General features: G+C 48.5%; 2 protein-coding genes across 3 annotated transcripts in view; one reads left to right on the top strand and one right to left on the bottom strand.

Annotated features, from left to right (window-relative positions):
- Positions 1–1,259, top strand: part of LOC114872341 — an 86,623-nt gene extending 85,364 nt beyond the window's left edge. The window contains exon 4 of the mRNA XM_029179433.2: positions 883–1,259. Coding sequence (XP_029035266.2) covers positions 883–1,079 — 197 coding nt within the window. The 3' untranslated portion in view covers positions 1,080–1,259. The remainder of the gene's footprint in view (positions 1–882) is intronic.
- Positions 1,260–12,098: 10,839 nt separating this feature from the next.
- LOC114872348 (iroquois-class homeodomain protein IRX-6) overlaps positions 12,099–19,531 on the bottom strand; it is a 56,821-nt gene continuing 49,388 nt past the window's right edge. For both annotated transcript variants that reach the window (XM_029179448.2, XM_029179446.2), the window contains exons 4-5: positions 14,855–15,159; positions 12,099–14,731 (exon numbers count right to left, since the gene is read on the bottom strand). In XM_029179448.2, coding sequence (XP_029035281.1) covers positions 13,809–14,731; positions 14,855–15,159 — 1,228 coding nt within the window. In that variant the 3' untranslated portion in view covers positions 12,099–13,808. The remainder of the gene's footprint in view (positions 14,732–14,854; positions 15,160–19,531) is intronic.

Genomic DNA, 19,531 nt, shown 5'->3' with positions numbered 1-19,531 from the left:
TTCCAGCTTCGCCTCTCCTTTCTCCAGGGTCTCCCCATCCGACGATCCGTCCTCTATCTATCCCTTCGTCCCTCTTCTATTTTCTTCCCTCCGTCCTGTAACCTCCAGGATCACGCGCGCGCGCGAGCGAAAACCAACCATCCTCTCTCCATTTGTATCCGGCCAAGCGTGAGCTGTAGACACGACGCGTCGCTGCCTCGACAATAGACCCTTACGAAAGTGTACACCTACTCGAACAGCACCCCGCCACTCGGACGGACTTTTTAGGGTCGAAGAAAAGTGCGGATCAGGTGATTTCGAAACAGGTGTCGAGAATCGCGGCTTCTATCATCGACACCCGCTTTCGGTAAACCGAGACAGATATTATTTATCATCGGATCGGTATGAAATTGTACGTGTCTGTTGGAAGAAAATGCGACTCCGCAGTTGATGACGCATTCTTCGGAAGTCATAGAAGCTACTGATCGATTAGCCGCGCCAGATCGTGACGGGAAATCGACGAAAATAGATTAGACTCATTAGATGTATTAGGCTGGATCGTAGAAAGGCGGTAAGTCAGTCGACCGCTTCGACACGAACACCGGTTACGGTTCGCCAATCGCTATTTATTAGCTTCGAATGCTATCTCGAGCCGCGTACAGACCGTTTATGGGAAAGACTTATGTCACACGCGGGTGGCTAGTAATTCCTTTCGGCATCATCGTATCCCGCTATTCTGTTGCCACGGCGAACCGACTAGATCCGACTCGAAGAACTTATTAGACCTTTTATCTTTGCTACCGACACGCTTCTCGTTCCATGTTCCCCGCTCTATAAATACCAGCGATCCTTCCATAGAGTCGGCGAAGTACAGAACTTGGAAATTCTTCTCTCTGTCCCCAGATTCGATAGTTCGGGACGTTGCTGTGTTTGCCAAAAAGGAGGGATGTTCGGTTTCACGGTGGTCCCGACCTGGAATTAGTGGAACAATTCAAAGCGGACTGCAGAGTTCGCGCTTCCTCGGCGTCGAGCTGGATAAATTAAGGCGGCCGAGGAGACGGAGCAGTTCCATCGAATCCGAGATCCTTGTGTTAGAATGACGGATCCCTTCGAGGGACGATTTAGTCTATAGATACCGATCTCGATGGGGTACCGGCCTCTCCTCTCCTATCGCTGCAATCTTAAGGCGACCAACTACCTTCTCACGTGGATCGCTCTCTTTTATTCTCACAATATCAACTGTAATTCCTTTTGAAATTATAATAAAATTTGTAAAATCACTCGTTGTCATTTGCAACCTAAACTTATCCTCCATAAATCTTGAAGGTACACACGATTGCTCTATCAACGCGTCGCTTCTAACGACGATAATGAACGCTGAAAAGGTAAGCACGCGTTGTTTCGTTCGGTGCTTACACGTTCGTTTGCAAAATGGTGAGAGGTAAGACAGCGTCGGTGAGGTTCGTTAGCAGAGGATGGGCAAAGGGCGACAGATATTAGCGAGACAAATAACTCAGTGGGCTAGCGAGGCGAACGTGTAGGTGTATCCAGTATCCAGCGATGAAGAGAGGACTAGCAATAGATTGCGCGGGTGTGTGTACGTGTGCATTCAAAGAGGGACGAGTGTTAGTCTGAGATTGGTAGCATAGAGGCTACGTGTAGTATAACCGAGTAACTAAGTGAGCAGAGTATGCTTGTACGCGGCTCATGGCAGCTACTATGCGAATAAGCGCAGCTTAGTCCCACGTATTAGCATATGAGCACCGTCTAATTAATGCCCCGACCACCGTCGCCGACGGGGTATTAAATAATGTAAACCTGGAACCTCGCCATTGTCTTAGCTAAAGCCGTGCGTAAAACTCGGCTTAAGTCGGCTAGAATCGTTACCAGATTCCTCGCGGACGACGGCTAATCTCTCTTCCGCTTCAATCCGTCTTCTGATAAATAACAACTTATTTCGTTGCTAATTTGTATACCATTCTTGTTAATTCACGCATCTTTCTTTCGCCTCGATCGAAAGATTCAAGTTTAATGAACATGTATCTATGAGAGCACGGAAATAAAAGATGAAAAAATAAATGTAGAAAAGAGGTAACGAGCAGCGTGCTCGACGAACACCCCTTGAACTCTCGAAACAAGCTCGAGGCGCGTTCGATAACCAGATGGTCGCGATAAAGAAATCGAGACACACGGCACGGCGTCTCCAGGTGGAGCCGATAATACCTCACGGCGTGGCGAGACGAAGAAAAATCAATCTGACCGATCTCGAGGCCGTGTGTAGTACAAGGGCCGCGACTCCGCTCCATTTTCAAACTTCCTACCACCACGCGGAGAGTCGTCGCCGGTGAACTGGTCGCAGCGGCATATTGTCAGACGATAAAACGAAGCTGGCAGAAGGCGGCGGGAATGAATTTATGAATGTTGGAAGCCGAGAGGCTGGCTGCATTCCACGCTGCCTGTGCTCGACACACTGAATTGTCGCTCTCATTAGCGGACTCGCCCCGATTCTCTCTCTTTCCTTCTTTCTCCCGTCCTCTTTTTATCTCACCCTTTCCTCCTCTTCTTCTTCCTCCCGTCCCATCGATATCCTTTTTTCTTCCCTAGTTTAAACCTGTCCTCCCTTCGGCCCGGACAACCGATTGATATGCGTCGCGCGGCCTTTCGAGTCCATTTCCAGAACCGCACTAATCTCGTCGGCTTTAATGAATTTTAATCGGCAACCGTTGCGTCAAGAGATCGGCACCGGGATCGCGACGAGAGCGCCAACCTGCCCGTGTTAATTGGCTTCTCCCCTTTTTTTTCTGAGATGCAGGCGCGTGGGCGCATCCGTTGGTAAATATGAGATCGTAAAAGTTAGAGAGAAAGCTGCTGACGAGACGAAGAGGCCGGGCTCGTTGACGATGGTCGGAGAAGGATCGCGGATATCTGGAAGACGTATCGGGACACGTCTTCCTTTCCTGAATTAAGGAACATCGATTGGATGTCCATTTTATCTACCTCTTCGAGGAATATCGCGATTAGATCCTCGCGTCCTTTCGACTGAATTTTCGGTCGAATAATTAATTCCGATCGGTAGGAGGAAAATAAGTAATAACTTCTGTCCCATCGCGGGATATTCACGAGCTGGTCGCGAAACGGATCCTCGGTGCGGAGTTAACGAAAATATTATTAGGGGATAAAAAGGGAGCCTCGGGAGAGAAATACGAGCGCGTGTGGGTGATGAGATTTATCGACGAGACGTCGCCGCGACCGCAAATCATCGCAAATCATCGCAAATCTTCGAAAGCGACGAGCTGGGTGGACGATTTAGAGGCGAAACAGCGAGGAGAGGCACGCGCAGAATGTTTCGGTGCATGGAAAACCATCGACGCCGCAATCTCTGCCATTGTCCGTCCGCCGCATAGAACCGTGTACACCGGCGCAATACGCTTCTCTATGGCCGCGTATGAATTATTGCCCAACAACAGCCTCCTCTTGCTCCTTTTTTTACTCCTACGCGCTTTTACACGAAATTCGGCCGAATAAATGCCCCTCTGTTCGCCATTTTTGCTCCACCGTTCGATCACCGGTTAATCAGAGTTAACTTTCCACTGCAGCAAACTTCATCGAGAATCTACGAATGCACCGATACTGTTTTCCTTCCGGAAAATCGAACATGGCGCAGAAAAGACCGAGTCAGCGAAAGATAGAAAGATCTCGGAAACGAACGAACGTTCGTTGGATTTCCATCGAATATGCAAATTCCTGGGCGGCTACTTTAAAAACCAACCGTGTTACGAAGCAGTTCCGGTCAACTTTACGTATGTGCACACCTGTGCTATGCGGACGATCCAACTTTCGCTCGATATCTTCCGGCATTTAATTCCGTTACGTATTCGAGTCGATGTCAACCATGCTAGATCAATTGATAGATTAATTTTCGAATTCTCTACAGAGTCAACAGCGAAACGAATATTACCTTGCTTAAAATCGATTTATTCCAACGACCGATCGCAAGGTAAACGAACGTTAAAGACGCTGGCGAGTGACGAATCGATTCGCGTTTAGCGGCAAATTTGGCAAGGAACCTTGGTCGCAGACGTGCCGCGCGACAAACCGAGGGACACTTCCTTCGCAGCGTCGAACATCGAATACCTAATCGCACGCCACGTCGACACGGTCCTCCTCTTCGTTCCCCACCGGCTAGCTGCCAGCACGCGTTAATGACGCGTGTGTATTAAAAAAACGCGGCCGCGACTTAAAATAAACGGGCCTGCGAGCGGTGATTGATGAAGGAACACCACATTCTCGACCCCTTTCCAGACCGAATCTCGCGCGAGTACACCCAGAACGGATACCTCGACCGTTTCGCAACAGCATATGCAAAGAAAACGGAAAGTCTCACTTAATTTTATAAAATCACGTTATTTATATTATAAAACAAAACGTTAATTCGCCTTCTGCTTAATGATCTGTCTGTCCTGAATAATAAAAAAAGCTTTCCGAGAGATAATAATTGGAGACAGAGTTCCGAAGCAAAAAAATCTCGTTCCATAACGAAGATACTCTCCCACGCGTTTTTTTTCTCCAGTTCCGCTGAAAAAAAAGGACGAAGATTAATGCGTGCACGAGACAGGACTCGCGCGACGATCGAGCTTACAAATTACGAGAAGCCGCGATATCTTCGATGGGCTGACGGATGTTCACGGAATCGATCATCGCCCAAAGATCTCACTGTAATTAATTATAAATAATTAGACACGATTCGTTAAAATATTCGAAATAATTCGTGACGGTTAGGGTGACTCTAACGATCGTGGTCGGACAAACGAAGCTAACAGTTGATCTCTCTCTGTCGCTTCGTTTCATCTCGTTTCCCATACGGGAAGAAGAGACGCGTCACCAAGATCGTTACGCTGACGGATACGCGGCTCCAAGTGCGACGGAAGTGACGCGGTGGCGCCTCGGGGACACCCTGTGATCAGGCTGCTCGAAACTTCTCCCTACGCTTATCTGGTACTTTGTTTCGTTGGAAAAATATTTTTACTTCGTACCAAAGAATCTTCGGAAGTATCGAAATAAAATTGATACGAGCGATAAATAAGGAAAGAAACGCGAACGCCGCGAAAATATCGGCCCTGGTAGAACGAACCGATTCGCGATCCTTCAATTTCTTCGAAGTTGAGGAAGAATAAGGAGTCGCCGATAAACTCAGGCTGAGGAATTAAATCGTTCGAACGGATTCCCGGTTCGACTTCCATTCATCTCGCACGACCACCGACCAATGTTGATTTATTTAGCCGATCTATTTCGCCTGGCTCATACATTTTAACGCGTGCATCGTTCACCCGGCATCCCGCGATCCATCATGATCCGTGGATCAATGTTTAAATCGGACGTCTTCGATTTCTGACCGCGGAGAAAGGAGCGAGAAATGATCGGTTAAGAACAACGTTGCAATGAACACCGATAGGATTTGTAGAAACGGGAGAAGATTCATATCGATGCAGTTCATTTATGGGACTGCAGGAAAAACAGGAAAAAGGAAGAGCCGCGAAGGGCCTAACGACGACGTTACGTTGAAAAGGGTAGCGTTTCGCAGGAACGGGGCCCGAGAAGAGGCAGATCAAAGGTTGACTCGGTGGGAAAATATCATAAATCCACTTTGACGATTCGCGCCTCGACGCTGTTGCGACGCTCTCCCTCTGCTTCGGGCCGATTCTCTCATAATAAACGTCATTTATTTATACACACGGCGAGCGAGAGAAAACGAGGCCGAAGGAAAGATCGGTGTATGGGAAAAACGGGACGAACCCGTAAATCGTACCCGTAAATTTCTGTTACAATTGCTAAAGAAGATTCCTTACTAAGTTTTCATTTTATACACCCTGGGAACAAATAATCATTGTTCTTCATTAGCGTGACACGTGCATGGCATACACTGTTCAATTAACACTCTCGAGTTGGCAAATTATCCAAGGATGATCGATAAATATGATCTCAGCGGTAGAGATGATATCTGAATTATCGAAAAATTAGCATCGCGGCGACGGCGAGCATCGTTAAGATGGAAAGAAAACCGGCTAGACGTAGACGGCTTCGGACGATCCTTTAATTACGGTTTTTACAATCAATTATCTCGTTAGACTACGGTGTCCCGCTGCTTCGAGAATGTTAATCCGACGCAGCGATCGAGAAGGCAGACGGTAGAATGGAGAGTTTCTTTTCTCGATATCGCTGGTCCCATAATCGAGCAGCCGAACCGGGGGGGTTCGGGCGAGACCCGAACGAGAACTTTTTCACCTGGGACCCTACGGAACACCGGGAACCCCGCTGGCGTAATTAACATTCGGCACGTTTAGCCAATCCTTCAAGAACTTCTTGCCACCACGGGGCTCCCCCGCTTCGTTTCGTTCCTACCCAGACACTGATTGAGACGTGACCAACGGATGACGTGCTACCGACTTTTGCCCTGTCCGATTCTCTAATCGTGCGTGTAATTAACAAATTCGACTGACCGTCTAGGTCGATGACACTCGGTAATGATCCTTTTATCCTATACGTTAATTAAATGAAATTTTAGATAACAGGAAAAATCACAACCCATAATGTTGCATCTTGATTCATAGCGAAAGGGTTAAATTAGAAATCTTCTTAACGAGAATATGATACAACTTCCGCGATTCTATCGATGTAGCAGGAAATAAAGTACACGATCGGTTGCATCTCTTGATCAGGATCAATAAGGCAAGCTGCATCGATCGACGAGGATTGATTCGTCATCGAACGGAGCCCCGCGGCTACGGGGTTTTTGCTCGCGATCTCTCGACTAGTCACCAGTCATCTTCCACGTCGTAGTTTTCGTGTTCTTGTCCCCTGGTCGTGGCTCGGACCGAGTCGTTTAATTAAATACAGTTTTTCATCGGTAGGCCAAATCCGCGGCTGCCCACTGGGAACCGCGACCGGGAACGCCGGCAAATAAATCAAAAGGGAAACGTAGCCGCCGATCAAATGATCCTTCCTGGAAGTCGAACACCAGTTGTTGATATAATTAGTGGCCACGCCTGTCTAATGATTCTTCGTCGATAGATTTCTTTCCTGAATATCCTTCTTCTATTTCGTCAGAATTTTTCATTTTAGACGTAAGAAAGAGAACGATATGTAAAATTTGACGGTGATTATACACCCTTGATGTTATTTTCAACGACTTTAACACTCGCCAGCTTTCAGAGTGCGCACATTGTAAGGAAGGTTGTAGCGTGTAAAACGATGTCTGGCGAAGTGAGGCATTAGAACAGTCGTCGGAGACGGTTTTGGATATGAAAGACATCAATCATTATAACGACCCCGCGGGAAGTCTCCCTGTTTTGAGGCTGCTTGACAAGCGGGGGACTTTTAATCTCTTCCGAACTTTTATAAACTTCTTCGATCGACGTTTTTGCCCATTACTGAAAAATCTCCCTCGCACCTTTCTTCTCCTTTTATCCTGTCGGGCCACTGTTTTTCATCGTCACGGAACGATAACCCGTATCGTAATATCCTTTTTCAAAATCATTTTTCAATTATATCAAAATTACAAGACTCCTTCTTTCCAGGTTTCAATGATAGGGATCAATATTTTCGAATAAACCTCGTAATGATCGAATTAACCCCTTGCACCCGTAATAAATTAATCCTATTACGAGCTCTGAACTTCGCTCCGCTCGTGCTCGTTCATAAATATTGTGTCTAAAGCACGCGACGAGGTAGAACAGAGGAGGCAGCATGAAAAAGAAGATAACCAGTCGAGAATCACGACGGACGATGCTGAACGACGTGCCGGTTCGTTAGGAGCCGCGACGATATGACTTATTTAATCGTCCGGGATGAACGTTAACGAGCCTCTCTATGAGCATCCTCAAATCTTTTCAACTTTACTTGCCCAGAGTTCGTGTAGCACGATTAGCTGTTCAAACAAGATTTTGTTGCAAATAAATCACCATTATTCTTCTCATTTGATTTCGATTAGCGAATTAAAATTAGTCTGCATCGAGCTGGCAGGAATAAAATAACGAAGTGTTAAATAGACAGTCGAATTCCAAGCGCAATTGAGTTATTCGAAGCCAGGGATAGATTCCTTTCCCGTGAAAAGCCATCGTTCGAATAGCCATGCAAACAATTACGTAACAACGTGGTGGACTGGTCGATTCGCTCTTATCAATGTCGGTCATTAATTCAGCTTTTAACGGGCAATAGTGTATCCATCGGAATTCGGAGACAGGGCAGTTAACCGTTTAAAAATTGATTCTATAGCCAGTAGCCAGGCATCCGTTTTCGACCTCGTCTCTCGACGAGTTCTCTCTTTCTCTCTCTCTCGAAACTGTAGCCGCCTTTGACAGACTGGCGGCTGGCGTGAAAACGCTCGCCAATTAACCCGTGGTGAATTATGCACCGCCCCTTACCCACTAATTTAGTAGGTGACTTATGTCGTACTTGCCAGCCGACAAGCCTTGGACGAATTCGAGTACCAGCCTCAACTGTAAGCTCCCTCTTCTTCTTCCTCTTCTTCTTCTTCTTCTCCTTATTATTCTTAGTCTTTTTCTTCGTCTTGTCGTTGGCTCGGTGTACGCCTCGAGCCGCTTCTCTTCTCGATCGCGAACAGCCGGACATCCGGCAACCCGCGAGCACTCCTTTGAAGTTCTTTGAGCGAACGAATTCGCGGGATCGTAGACCGAATGAAATATCGCTGTCGTTCTTTCAGCTTCCTCGGCGCGCATCAAGCGCGTCCCTTGCTCCGATAGAACACGCTCCAGACTCGCATTACTCCTCGAGGATTACTTAGTTTCCACTCGCAATCGGTTTATTGCCGTCTCGTCGCCGTTTCCTTGCAACGCGACGTGAAATTTCTTGTCGACAGACACTCTCGTCGAATTCTTGCGACAAGATTAAGGAAATTACAATGTAGACGATCGGTAGATAAAGAGATGCGAGAATTGGAGACGAGTTGGAAAAATTCAATGGTCTTCGATGGAACGGAAAGGGAACGGCGCACGCGACTTTTTCGTGTAATCGCGCAGGAAGTCGAAGAGTTACTGCCTGCCGTTGGTATTCGGCCACACGATGGTTTATTCAGGAACAATAGATAGTCCGCAGCATCCGGGACCTACGTCGAAGAGGAGCGGCCGCATCAAACATTCGATCCCGAGGCCACAAATCGGGAAGCCAGACGTCGACGATATATTATGATCGTCACGGACGTCCACGATGTTCTTTACCGATTCATGTTGTTGTCCATGTCGAGGAAGGGGGGAAAAAAAGGATAGGAAAAGATCTCGTTCGCGAAGATTTCCCATGTTCTCTTTATTCTATATCCAGTTCAACGTCTTTCGATCCCACGGAAGTAGATGATTTTACGATTCTGTCCGACTTTGGATCGGCTAAATCGAATCTATCGCGAACGTACAACTTTATCGACAGCAGTTGGGCTATTTTTACGAGAATACTAAAAGTTTAATTGACGAAGTTTAAACTTCGATCGAGAAGGGGATGGAGGAGAGTCGAGAAAAAAAGAGTGGAGATGCGCGTATGCTTCGAGCGATAAAAGGGTGGTTAAAAGAGAAATTGAAAATGCGATCTTTTAGCCGGTTCCCTTCTTCTTTCACTCAGCCCTGTGCCCTTTTTCTCTTGGTCCCTCGCGTTGGTCCGCTTCGAGAGTAATCTACACGGTCACGGCACGATCTATCACTCGTACAACGAAAGTTTGACGCAACGTCAAAACGCGAGCCCGTTAATTTTTCATGTCGTTTCACCCGGAACTCGCGCTGTAACTGCGCCCTCCACCCCCGTTCCCTCGTCACCCATCCTCGTCCTCTCGATCCGCGTCCTCGACGCTGGTCCAGCAAGTTGTTTCGACGCTGCCATTCATTATTCACCACCTACACGACTATGCTACCTTTCGACACGCGGCACGCAGTTGCGCGAAGATTCTCCAACGGAGAGAAACGAACTGTGAGGCACGTGTTCGAGTTCAAATTATATAGCATGTTAGATAAAAAAAATTGCAAACTGAATGAGTGCACGAGTAAGTTCAATTTAAAGAGAAAGAAGTGAAGACGACCCCCGTATACCCCGTTACCAGTGCAGAAACTTCAATTAGACGGCGTAATAAAAAAAAAAGAGTTGAAAAGACGTGGAAGCCTAATAAAAATCTTTCACCGCCCACGACTCCGTTAATTACCATAAGTTAATTACAACGACGTGAAAGCAGCCTGGCTGAGCCACCCCCGGTTCGGTTCGCTTCCACCCTCGACTGCACGTACATAAACGCGCATATACACGTATATACTGTGCACGATGCAAGAACTTACCGTGCCCACCCCGTTCCCTCCGCCTTATCACCTTCGCCACCCCCATCATATTTACGAGGCGAACTTTGCTTTAAGCCTGCCGATGTTTTAACTTTATCGCGACCAAAGTATGATTTTACGAGAAGCCCACGGGCTAAATATGCCCGCGTCGTAAAATTAACGGCGTTTCCATAAAGGAATCCGGTGTGCTTGCGTTAAAACTCGATAAAAGCCAATAAAGCATCGCCACGGAACGGAGTTTAGTATAGTTTATCGTCCCTTCCCTTCAACAGCGAAGTCACCAGCCGTCCGTCGCTAACCCGCGTCCATTTGCAGCGTCCTCGGATAAGACTTACGAGGATTCTAAGGAACAAGGGTTCGAGGACCTTTCTCAGGATCCTCTGGACTCGGTAGGTCTCGCTAGATGGTGTCAATTTTTATTAACTGTCCCCTTGCAATATTTTTGCATTCGAAAGGATGAATGGCAACGTTAAAGGGCGTCGACGCGAATGGTCATCGCGATTCGATGACTGTATCGGGAAATGATTGTAATAGAAGGACTCGACGATCCCGAGTTATTTCATCGATGAATCAGTGCACGCACCGGGGGTGTTCACGTACAAGGTCCTCGTATACTTGTAGGATAAGTGGTCGATTATCGTCCGTTCGCTTGGCTGACGCCACTAAAAACTGCATCCCCGTTGGGCGGTAGATATCGTTGTCAGTACGCCGTGGACACGATCGTTTTACAAGTGAGCTACTATATTGGTAATGGGTCGGTTTATCAGCGACCAGGTACCAGGACCCGCGATCGTCCCGCTGGATACCCTCCTGCCTTAGACTCCCTTTCTCCCGTGTACGCACCTGCATTTTTCTACATCAGTATCTTTATGGTGGCATAAAACGAGTTTACCGGCCGATTTAAATGCCGTTCGCCGCATTAACCGCGTGCCGCCGTACGTTTCTGCGATGCTAAAATTAGACGTGTACTCGCGCCACCGTAATCGCGTGTACAAAGACAAATTAATTTCATTTACTTCCAGGGGAAAGTTAACCTACTGACTTCTCTTCCATGTCGGCTACACGCTTGACCCTGACCAAAGGTTCCTGGCCCTTATGCGGTCACCCTGAATAAATACTCGTCCGATTTTCGTGCGGACAGGACACGAGGCAAAGGCCAAACTTGCGGATCGTCGTCGTTGGAAGAAGAAGAAGAAGAAGAAGCGAAACGTAAAGGGACACGAGCGTCCACATAACTCTGCGGGATCTAGCGAGGCCGAGGCGAAGCAGGGGAAGGACCCCCACAACCCTTTGAAGGTTTATGCCGATTCAGGAACGAGTTGATTCATGAAGACGGGATGGACCTCCTTGGGATCCGCGGCTCGCTGCCCCCAAGGCCGTGGCGGGTGGTCCCGCGGCTTGATTTCTTGTTTCCTCCACCATGCTCGATCTGGCCATTCGTGTGTCTCTCTTTCTCTTCACTCGCAAACGGCAAGAACGAGACGGCGAAACGGAATCGGCCACCGCTCGTGAGACAACGACAGAGGACGAAAAGCAACCAGGGCGAAAGAGGCGAACAGGGATGAGAGATGAAGAGAAAGAGAGAACCAATCGCATTCCCTGCTGTCCCTGTATACCTATAGCGATTGTCGATTTAAATGTTTACTAATAACCAAGCTTGTCCCGCAACCACCCAGAAGTCGGTCGCTTTGCATTTTTATAAGTACATCTTACGGCCGGCTTCCAAGAACGGGGCACCGTTTCATATTCATCTGCCGCGCCGCTGGCCGACTGTCCTCTGCGTTGCCTCCGCTCCTCTTCTGCCGCGTATTGTCTCTCCTCTTTCTCTTTCTTTCCAACTGGATGCATGCGTTCGCGATTAGCCAGCCAACGGCATAATGATTCCGCGTTCCGCGCTCCACCGCCAACAGGCAACACGATTCGGCGTAGTCGATAGTCGTCGAACGGAATTATCCAGGTGATCGTTACACCTGGGTAACGTCATTTTGGACAACGAATATTCTTATTAAAATTAAATTACCAGCGTTCTACAAGATCACTTACCTTTTTCTCGGTCGAAGCCAACGGAAGGGAAGAGGCGATCGATCAAACGGGACGGGTAGACGGGGAAAAGCAGAATGACGAGGCATCCCAACATATTTTTTCCTTTTTGTTTTTTTGTTTTTTTTTATAATGACTCGTTTATTGCGAAAGGACACAGTCTGCAAGCCATCTGCCAATGTGGCATCAGCGAGCTCGCGTGAATTTTGGACACGAATGACTAAAAGGTGATGGCGATCGTTCACTCTCGACACGACATGATATGTTGACAGTCGCCGCGCCCTGCGAGCGTCGCGCCTCGCACAACCGAGGATTTTTCCCAGCTCCGATAGTACGTCTATGTATGTGTATGCCTTTTTATTTTCTCCTCTTTTCACCCTACTTTCCTCGGGTTCGAGAGCGGTACACCTCTCGCGACTGCGGGGCGCAACGCGAATTCTAAGTCTGCCAGATTACGGCCGGAGCCGAGCGGGTTCGATGAAAGCGCGAAATAAAAGGATGAAAGAAAAATTCCTTGAAACGGTGTCGTCGATTACGATTAATAACCACCGGCTCGAGGATTAGCTGTTCGCTCGAATCGAATAAATAACTAATAACTATGAAATGAAAAAACTTTGGATTGCGACTTTCAAAGATCTATACCCTCTAACGAGTCCTCCGTAATCTGTCACAGCGATCAACGATCCATACCTCGTCATGATCGACCGAGTCGACGTGAATCGATAATATTATAAACATTGCAATAACAATAATAATGATCAGAATAATAATAATAATCAGAATAATAATAATAATAATGTTCATCATCATCGTCGTCGTTAGTATGAATTATGATCTCAAATATTATAATAATAATATCGTAGCTACTCTACATACAATACATACACTGGCCGGACGCTCTCTACTGGGCCCTCTCTACTATTTACAAACGCATAAATAATTATTATTATTATCATCATCGTGTATTTATATATATAGTATTCTTTCGTATAATATTACTTGCCGAATAGACACGCCTAGGAATAGAGTTCTCCTGTTCTTTATTTTTATTTTTTTTTTTCTTAACCGCGAGATAACCGCTGTTGCTACAAAGATCATGAAACGGGCCTACGATTCGTTATCTTTTTTCCTGCGAAAAACAGAAAATATCTTGCGACCGAGGACGTGAGAGATATAGAGTAGGAACTAAAGGAGAAAGGAGTCGGGAATTGCTGGAAGCGAAATTGAAAATTACGAAGACAGAGAGACTAGGAATCGTGACGGGAAGGGCCAGGAGACGAGGGGACGGGGGTTTCAATTATTAATGTATCTCGTTTCGAAGTTCCGAAGTTCAGTTACTGTACACTAATTACAAGATTGTAGTCTGTTATTATTGTCATCCACACCACACAGAGTCGAACGGCTGCGCGGCGATCCGTCCCTCGATATTTCAATTTATATTAGTCCGTGCTCGGTTCACGGGAATCACACTCGTCCCGGAGACTTGAGCTCCTGCGTGGGCGGTAAACTTCCACTCGGATGAGGGGACTGATCGGACCCACCCGAGGAGGCGGTCGACGAGGAGGAGGGGGATAGGCCCGAGGTGGCGGTGGTCAAGAGAACCGCGGGTCCACCGGGCGCGCCGCTACCCCCGTTAATCGTAAAAGGTTTAACGTTACCACTGGCAGACACCGCCGACGAGGTGGACGTAAGTATGCTGGGGGCCGTGGAGGGTGGCATCACGCCGCTCAAACCGCCCAGGGTCCTCGAGTAAGTCTCCAACAAGGACATGTCACCGGATCCTAGGTGAGAGGCACCGTAAAGGTTCCGGTAGAAGTCCGGATGCGGTCGAACGAACTGGGTACCCGAGTGCATCGCCGGATGAAGAGGATGATGAGGTGGTAAACGACTGGCCAAAGGGCTCACCAGTTTCCCGCCTCCACCGGCCACTCCACCACCGCCCCCGCCGCTTCCGCTGTACGGAGACGGGAGACCGGTCATCGTCGTCGGATTGGGACTCGGCTGATCGCAATCCTTGCTCGCCATGTCGGCCAACGACCAAATCCTGGGCTTCGTGGTGACTCCGCTGCCTGTCGAGGAGGCGGTGGTGCTCGGTGGAAGATGATGACTACTCGGTGGGGTGCTCTCCGGCGACGGATGACGCAGGAGTCGACCATGAGCGGACGCCAGGTAGGCCGGATGCTGAAGTTGCAACGGATGCCTTGGCTCCCTCTGGTCGTACAGACACTCTGGACTGTCTGGCCCACTGTCGGCCCGCGACTCGCTCCATTCGCTCTCGGTCCTACCCTGCACCCCGGTCGACCCTCCGCTGGTACTGTGCAGAAGGTCCATCCGGTGCGCCGGTCGTTCTCCGTCCTCGCTCGATCCGGTGCCCGAATCTTTCGAGTCTGAAGCAGAGAAGGGGACTGTGCGTTGACGAGGAGGAAGTTTGATTTACAGACGCGGAAAGCGGGAGCGTGAAAAATAAAAGAGGAAGAATGTGGATGAATTTTGTTATCAATGATCCTTACCTAATCGATCTTTCTCATCGACGCTCTTTCTCCCGCTGTCGTCGTCTTCGTTGTTGTTGTCCTCGTCCTCGACCCTATTCCTCGGCTCCCACGTCATCTTGTTCTCTTTCTTGAGACGCCTCCGCGCGTTCGCGAACCACGTGGACACCTGCGTCAGAGTCATCTTCGTGATGATGGCCAGCATGATCTTCTCGCCTTTCGTTGGGTAAGGATTCTTCTTGTGCTCGTTCAGCCAAGCCTTCAGGGTGCTCGTCGTCTCTCGCGTCGCGTTTTTCCGTCTCGCGCCGTTCAGATCCATGCCGTAACTGGAACAAAGTAAGTTACGCACCCGTTACACCACAAAGTCCTTTAACCTCATCATCTTGGATGTTTAATCTTGGAAAAGGTTCCAGCTTCGTTAAGAGACATCGAACTGTAAGAAAGTTTTTCAATGGAAGACTCGAAGTGGTCCTTTTATTAAGCCCTTCGATGGTTGCTCCTTCTCATCGTCGTAGGATGCACGTGACCCGGATATAACGCTGTCGGGGACGAACACAAGTCGCGATACGTTATACCAGCAAACTGGATAAGAGAGACAGCTCAGCCAAAGAGCGGGGCAAGGAGGAGGAGGAGGAGGAAGAAGCAGAAGAAGAAGAAGAAAGCAAAGCCTCCGATGGAAGCTCGTGTCGGGAAACTTATCCAATCGTGAGGCTCGTTACGCCTTCCCCAGAGCTTGGTATAAAAGTCCGAGTCCTGCTCGGTTAGAGGAACGATATAAGCGGGTAGCTACTACTTTCATCCCGAGAGCAGATCTCTATCTAACGGTTTAAGCTCCTTCCTTCCATCCCGAGCAGGAGTGGAGTGGAAAAGGAGTGGAGAGAGCGGCGTGTGCCCTCCTCGCTCTTCCGTGCGTCTCACCCAGTCGGACCGAAGCGACCGACCCCCTGGGATCCCATTACTAAAAGACTAACCCTTATCAAAGATTAAACTTCGGTATAACTGCTGAATCGACGGGATCGAAATTAAATTTTCCAGCCGTCGACTGGGACTCGGGAGATGCTTACTCCCTTCTTCCATCTCTTTTTCTCCATTCTTACTTTTTACCTTGTTTCAACCTACCCTCGATTTCCCTCGCTCGTTGCGGTCTTCCCGCGATCCTCTCTCCCTCTCGTTGCTTACTCTTCTCTTCCGACCATTTACCGAGTTTCAGAATTCGAGGCAACGCCGACAATTTTATTACAACCCTTTCGCGGACGACCGACGTACGTATTCGTCGATCCATTGAATAATCCTGAAACGAGTTATCGTTGACTCGAGAACGCACCTTTGTCCGCAAGATTGCAGCGTGACAGAAAGCCGGCATTATTGAGTTTTATTCCGAAGCTTTTTCGTTGGGACGCGAGCTAGACGGAGAGGATACGGTAAGGGGTTGAAAACGTGTGTGGACGGGCGGGACCGACGTTGCCGGTGTTGGTAGCGGATCGAGGGGGTTGCAGAGGGTGGCAGTGACGGGAGGAGATGGGAAATTAATAAAACTGTCACTTATCTACCCTTCCCCGAGGCAGGCCTACACGCGGTATCTATTCCCTCTTTCTCCCCTATCATTCCCTCCTGCTTTCTTCCCTTCGCGGCTCTATCCGTCTCTCTTACTCACGAGGCTACACGCGGGATTCGCAGCAGCTGAAACGAGGCGCTAAACATTTCAATTTGGCATCAGCCGCTTCCAACGAGAGCGTGTAGACGAGCGGAATCGCTGGCGCACAGATATACACACACACACACACACACACACATACGAGCTCGAGTTTTTCTCGATTCTCTCTGTCTCTCGTTCTCTTATCCGTCCAGAATGGAGGGTCGAAGTAAACGGGCGGAAAGAGAGCGAAAGATCGAGAAGGGAAGAGAAAGGGATGAAACAAAGAGAGGAAGAGGAAGAGATAGAAAAAGAGAAGGAGAAGAGAGGATGGCTTAACCCCGGTCTGTTTGCGAGGAGCAAATGGCGTTCTGCAGTTATTTTAAAATTCAGCCGGTGGCAGGGGGTGCGGATCGGATTAAAAAATCAGAGTGGAAGCTTGTTTCTCATGATAACAGCCAACCGCCCCCGAGAGCGGAAACTGCTGCTTTCTACCGATTCCGTCCTTTCTCTGCCATCCCCTGCGTCGATCCTCTATCTCTCCGCCTCTTTCACGTCCACTGATCCTCTCTATCTCTTTCTCTCCCTCTTCGTTTCACTGTTTCCTTTTCCTCCTCCCATCGCGAGCATTTTTTTCCTTCTGTTTCCTCGCTTCTCTCAATCTGTACCTCCCGCACGGCCTCTGCTATCGCATATATCCTCGTCATTGACTACTTTGAATGCCATTCGAGAATCCTCTACTATCCGTTAAGTGATTTTATTTTCAATTAATCTGATAATATTTGTCACTATCTACACGCGATATCTTTTAGATTTTATATTTCAAGTACGATATAAAAGACGTTTACTGCTAATGTCCTGAATGAAGAATTGAATTTGGTGTCGAACGATAGCGTGGGACAAACATCCCCGCAAGCACGAGGGGATGAATCGAGGAGAGCGTATCAACCATTAAAGTCCATCGAAACGGCCATTTCTCGCGACCCTCAACTACCCGCCGGTTAACGTAAACGCGTTTGTCATGGCGTAGCCTTTAAGGGGATAAAAAGGGGGATGAGTGACCATGGGCAGTTTGAAAGCGAGGCAGGTGTGCGGTTCGTGCGACTCCGCCCCTCGTTACCACTCGTAACTAGGGGTGATATCCGACTTCTTTCCTTCCCTCTTTGTCCAACGCGACGGAGGCCTCGTTCCGTCTCCGTCTATCATTCGAGCACACCTTTTCAGGTAGGGTCGCGGGCTTCGGTCCGCTTTATCAACGCAAAGGTGCAGCCATTTCGGTGACGGGCGCCATCTTTTTCCCCCCTCGTAGATACGTGTGTGCACGCACACGGGACGACGCGACGCGACGCGACGTTTCACTCGCCTACAATTTCCAGCCATGTGCTCTCGCCTTTCGGTTTAATCAACCGCGAAGCCACGCCAACCCGACCACGCGAACGCGGCCCCTTTCATCCGTCCGTCCGTCCTCCTTCCATTGTCTTTCGCTATCCGTCCAGAACATCTTCGGAATTACAAGCAACGTGCCGCGACTTTTATACGGCAACTGGAGGGAGTTATAAAATTGCCTTTGGAAATCACCGCAACCGGGCTTTTCGTCGCGGTTATTTCTCTCGATCGTCTCGACGCGCGATCGTAACGAACCGAAGAGGGAAGGACTGGTAGGTAAGAGAGTAGACGAGAAAGGGATTTTCACTCGGCAATTTACACGAGGAGCGTGTGTACACGCGCGATGTCGTCGCGTTAAGCTTTTAGAAGCGTTCAGGAGAGACGCGAGTAAGTTTTGCGCGAACCTGGTGACAGCCGGTTGTTCCACATCCAACTTTATTACCGGTTGCTAGCGACGTGACAGATCGATCGTAAACTCGACGATTCACTGGTGTACGTTTACGTCTGTACACCGGGGCTGTTTTACGTGTGTTAAGAACACCGAACGGAGGAGAATGCCCGCGGATACGCGAGGCAATCGTACGTGCGCTCATGCAAAACTCCTCTATCTATCTCTCTCTCTCTCTCTCTCGAGACACGGCAGACATCGAAAAGAGAGATTATACAACCTGTCGCTTTCTCTGTCCCTCGTTGTATCACACGGTGAACGTAACCGAGTTTATATAAAATGATACACGGTCCGCTACTTTGTCATACGATCGTTTAAATTCATCTCGAGAACGCACGTACACAAAGTAGCCCCCGTGGGCCGCGATTAAAGTCACTCCACGTTGAATTATCGTCCACCGAGATTACTCTTCGACTTACTGTTATGGCTAACTCGGGAAAATTTACTAAACCGAATGATGGAGCTCGAGATCCGCTGCTCGCCTCTTATAACACAGTATCGTTACAACGAACCTTTATCGTTCGTTTCAGAATACGACGCGTTGAACGAAAGACCTGTTAGATACACAAGTGTGCTAGAGTTCTCTATATAATTTAATACACCGCGTAAAATAAAATAAACGTCTTCCACGATGGATAGCCAAGAGGAAATGAATTTTTCCACAAATAATTTAATAAAAACCTCGGGACACCTTTGATCTCCTTAACGGTAAGTACCGATCATGCGAGAGTTCACTAAACGATCGTCCTATAAATCGCACGTAACGCGGCCAGGTTGACCTTTCGACGTCGACACGCGTTATCCGTAAAAGCATTCACCTAGTCGCGAAAGGGGTGCGGCAGAGTCATTAAATCATTGCATTCGCGGTTCGACGTGGCTTAATCTGCGTCCATTAAGGCTAATGGGGAAAAAGCTGGAAGACTCGGGCAAGGTAGAACCACGTAGACTCGACGGAACGCTGTCATCTGCATGTCGATGAAGGAAGACGAGAGGGAAACGGAACGCGGCGTGACTTTGTCGAGGAAAAACGCGTGTCGCTGACTTTTCACCCGGTCCACGTTCCCGTGCCGTGCAACCCTTGCCGGTGGCGGGCAAAAAGCACCCTCTAGAACTAAAACCGGGTCATTAAACGGCCGTACATCATCGCGGGACGTGACACATCCGTGAAGTTGAATGTTGGAGGGCGTGGATACCGGGACCAGACTCATTAGCCCTGGATATTCCCAGTTTG

This window comes from Osmia bicornis, chromosome 5 (assembly GCF_907164935.1).
Source record: "Osmia bicornis bicornis chromosome 5, iOsmBic2.1, whole genome shotgun sequence".
Classification (NCBI taxonomy): Eukaryota; Metazoa; Arthropoda; class Insecta; order Hymenoptera; family Megachilidae; genus Osmia; species Osmia bicornis.
This window is presented reverse-complemented; position numbering and strand designations above follow the sequence as displayed.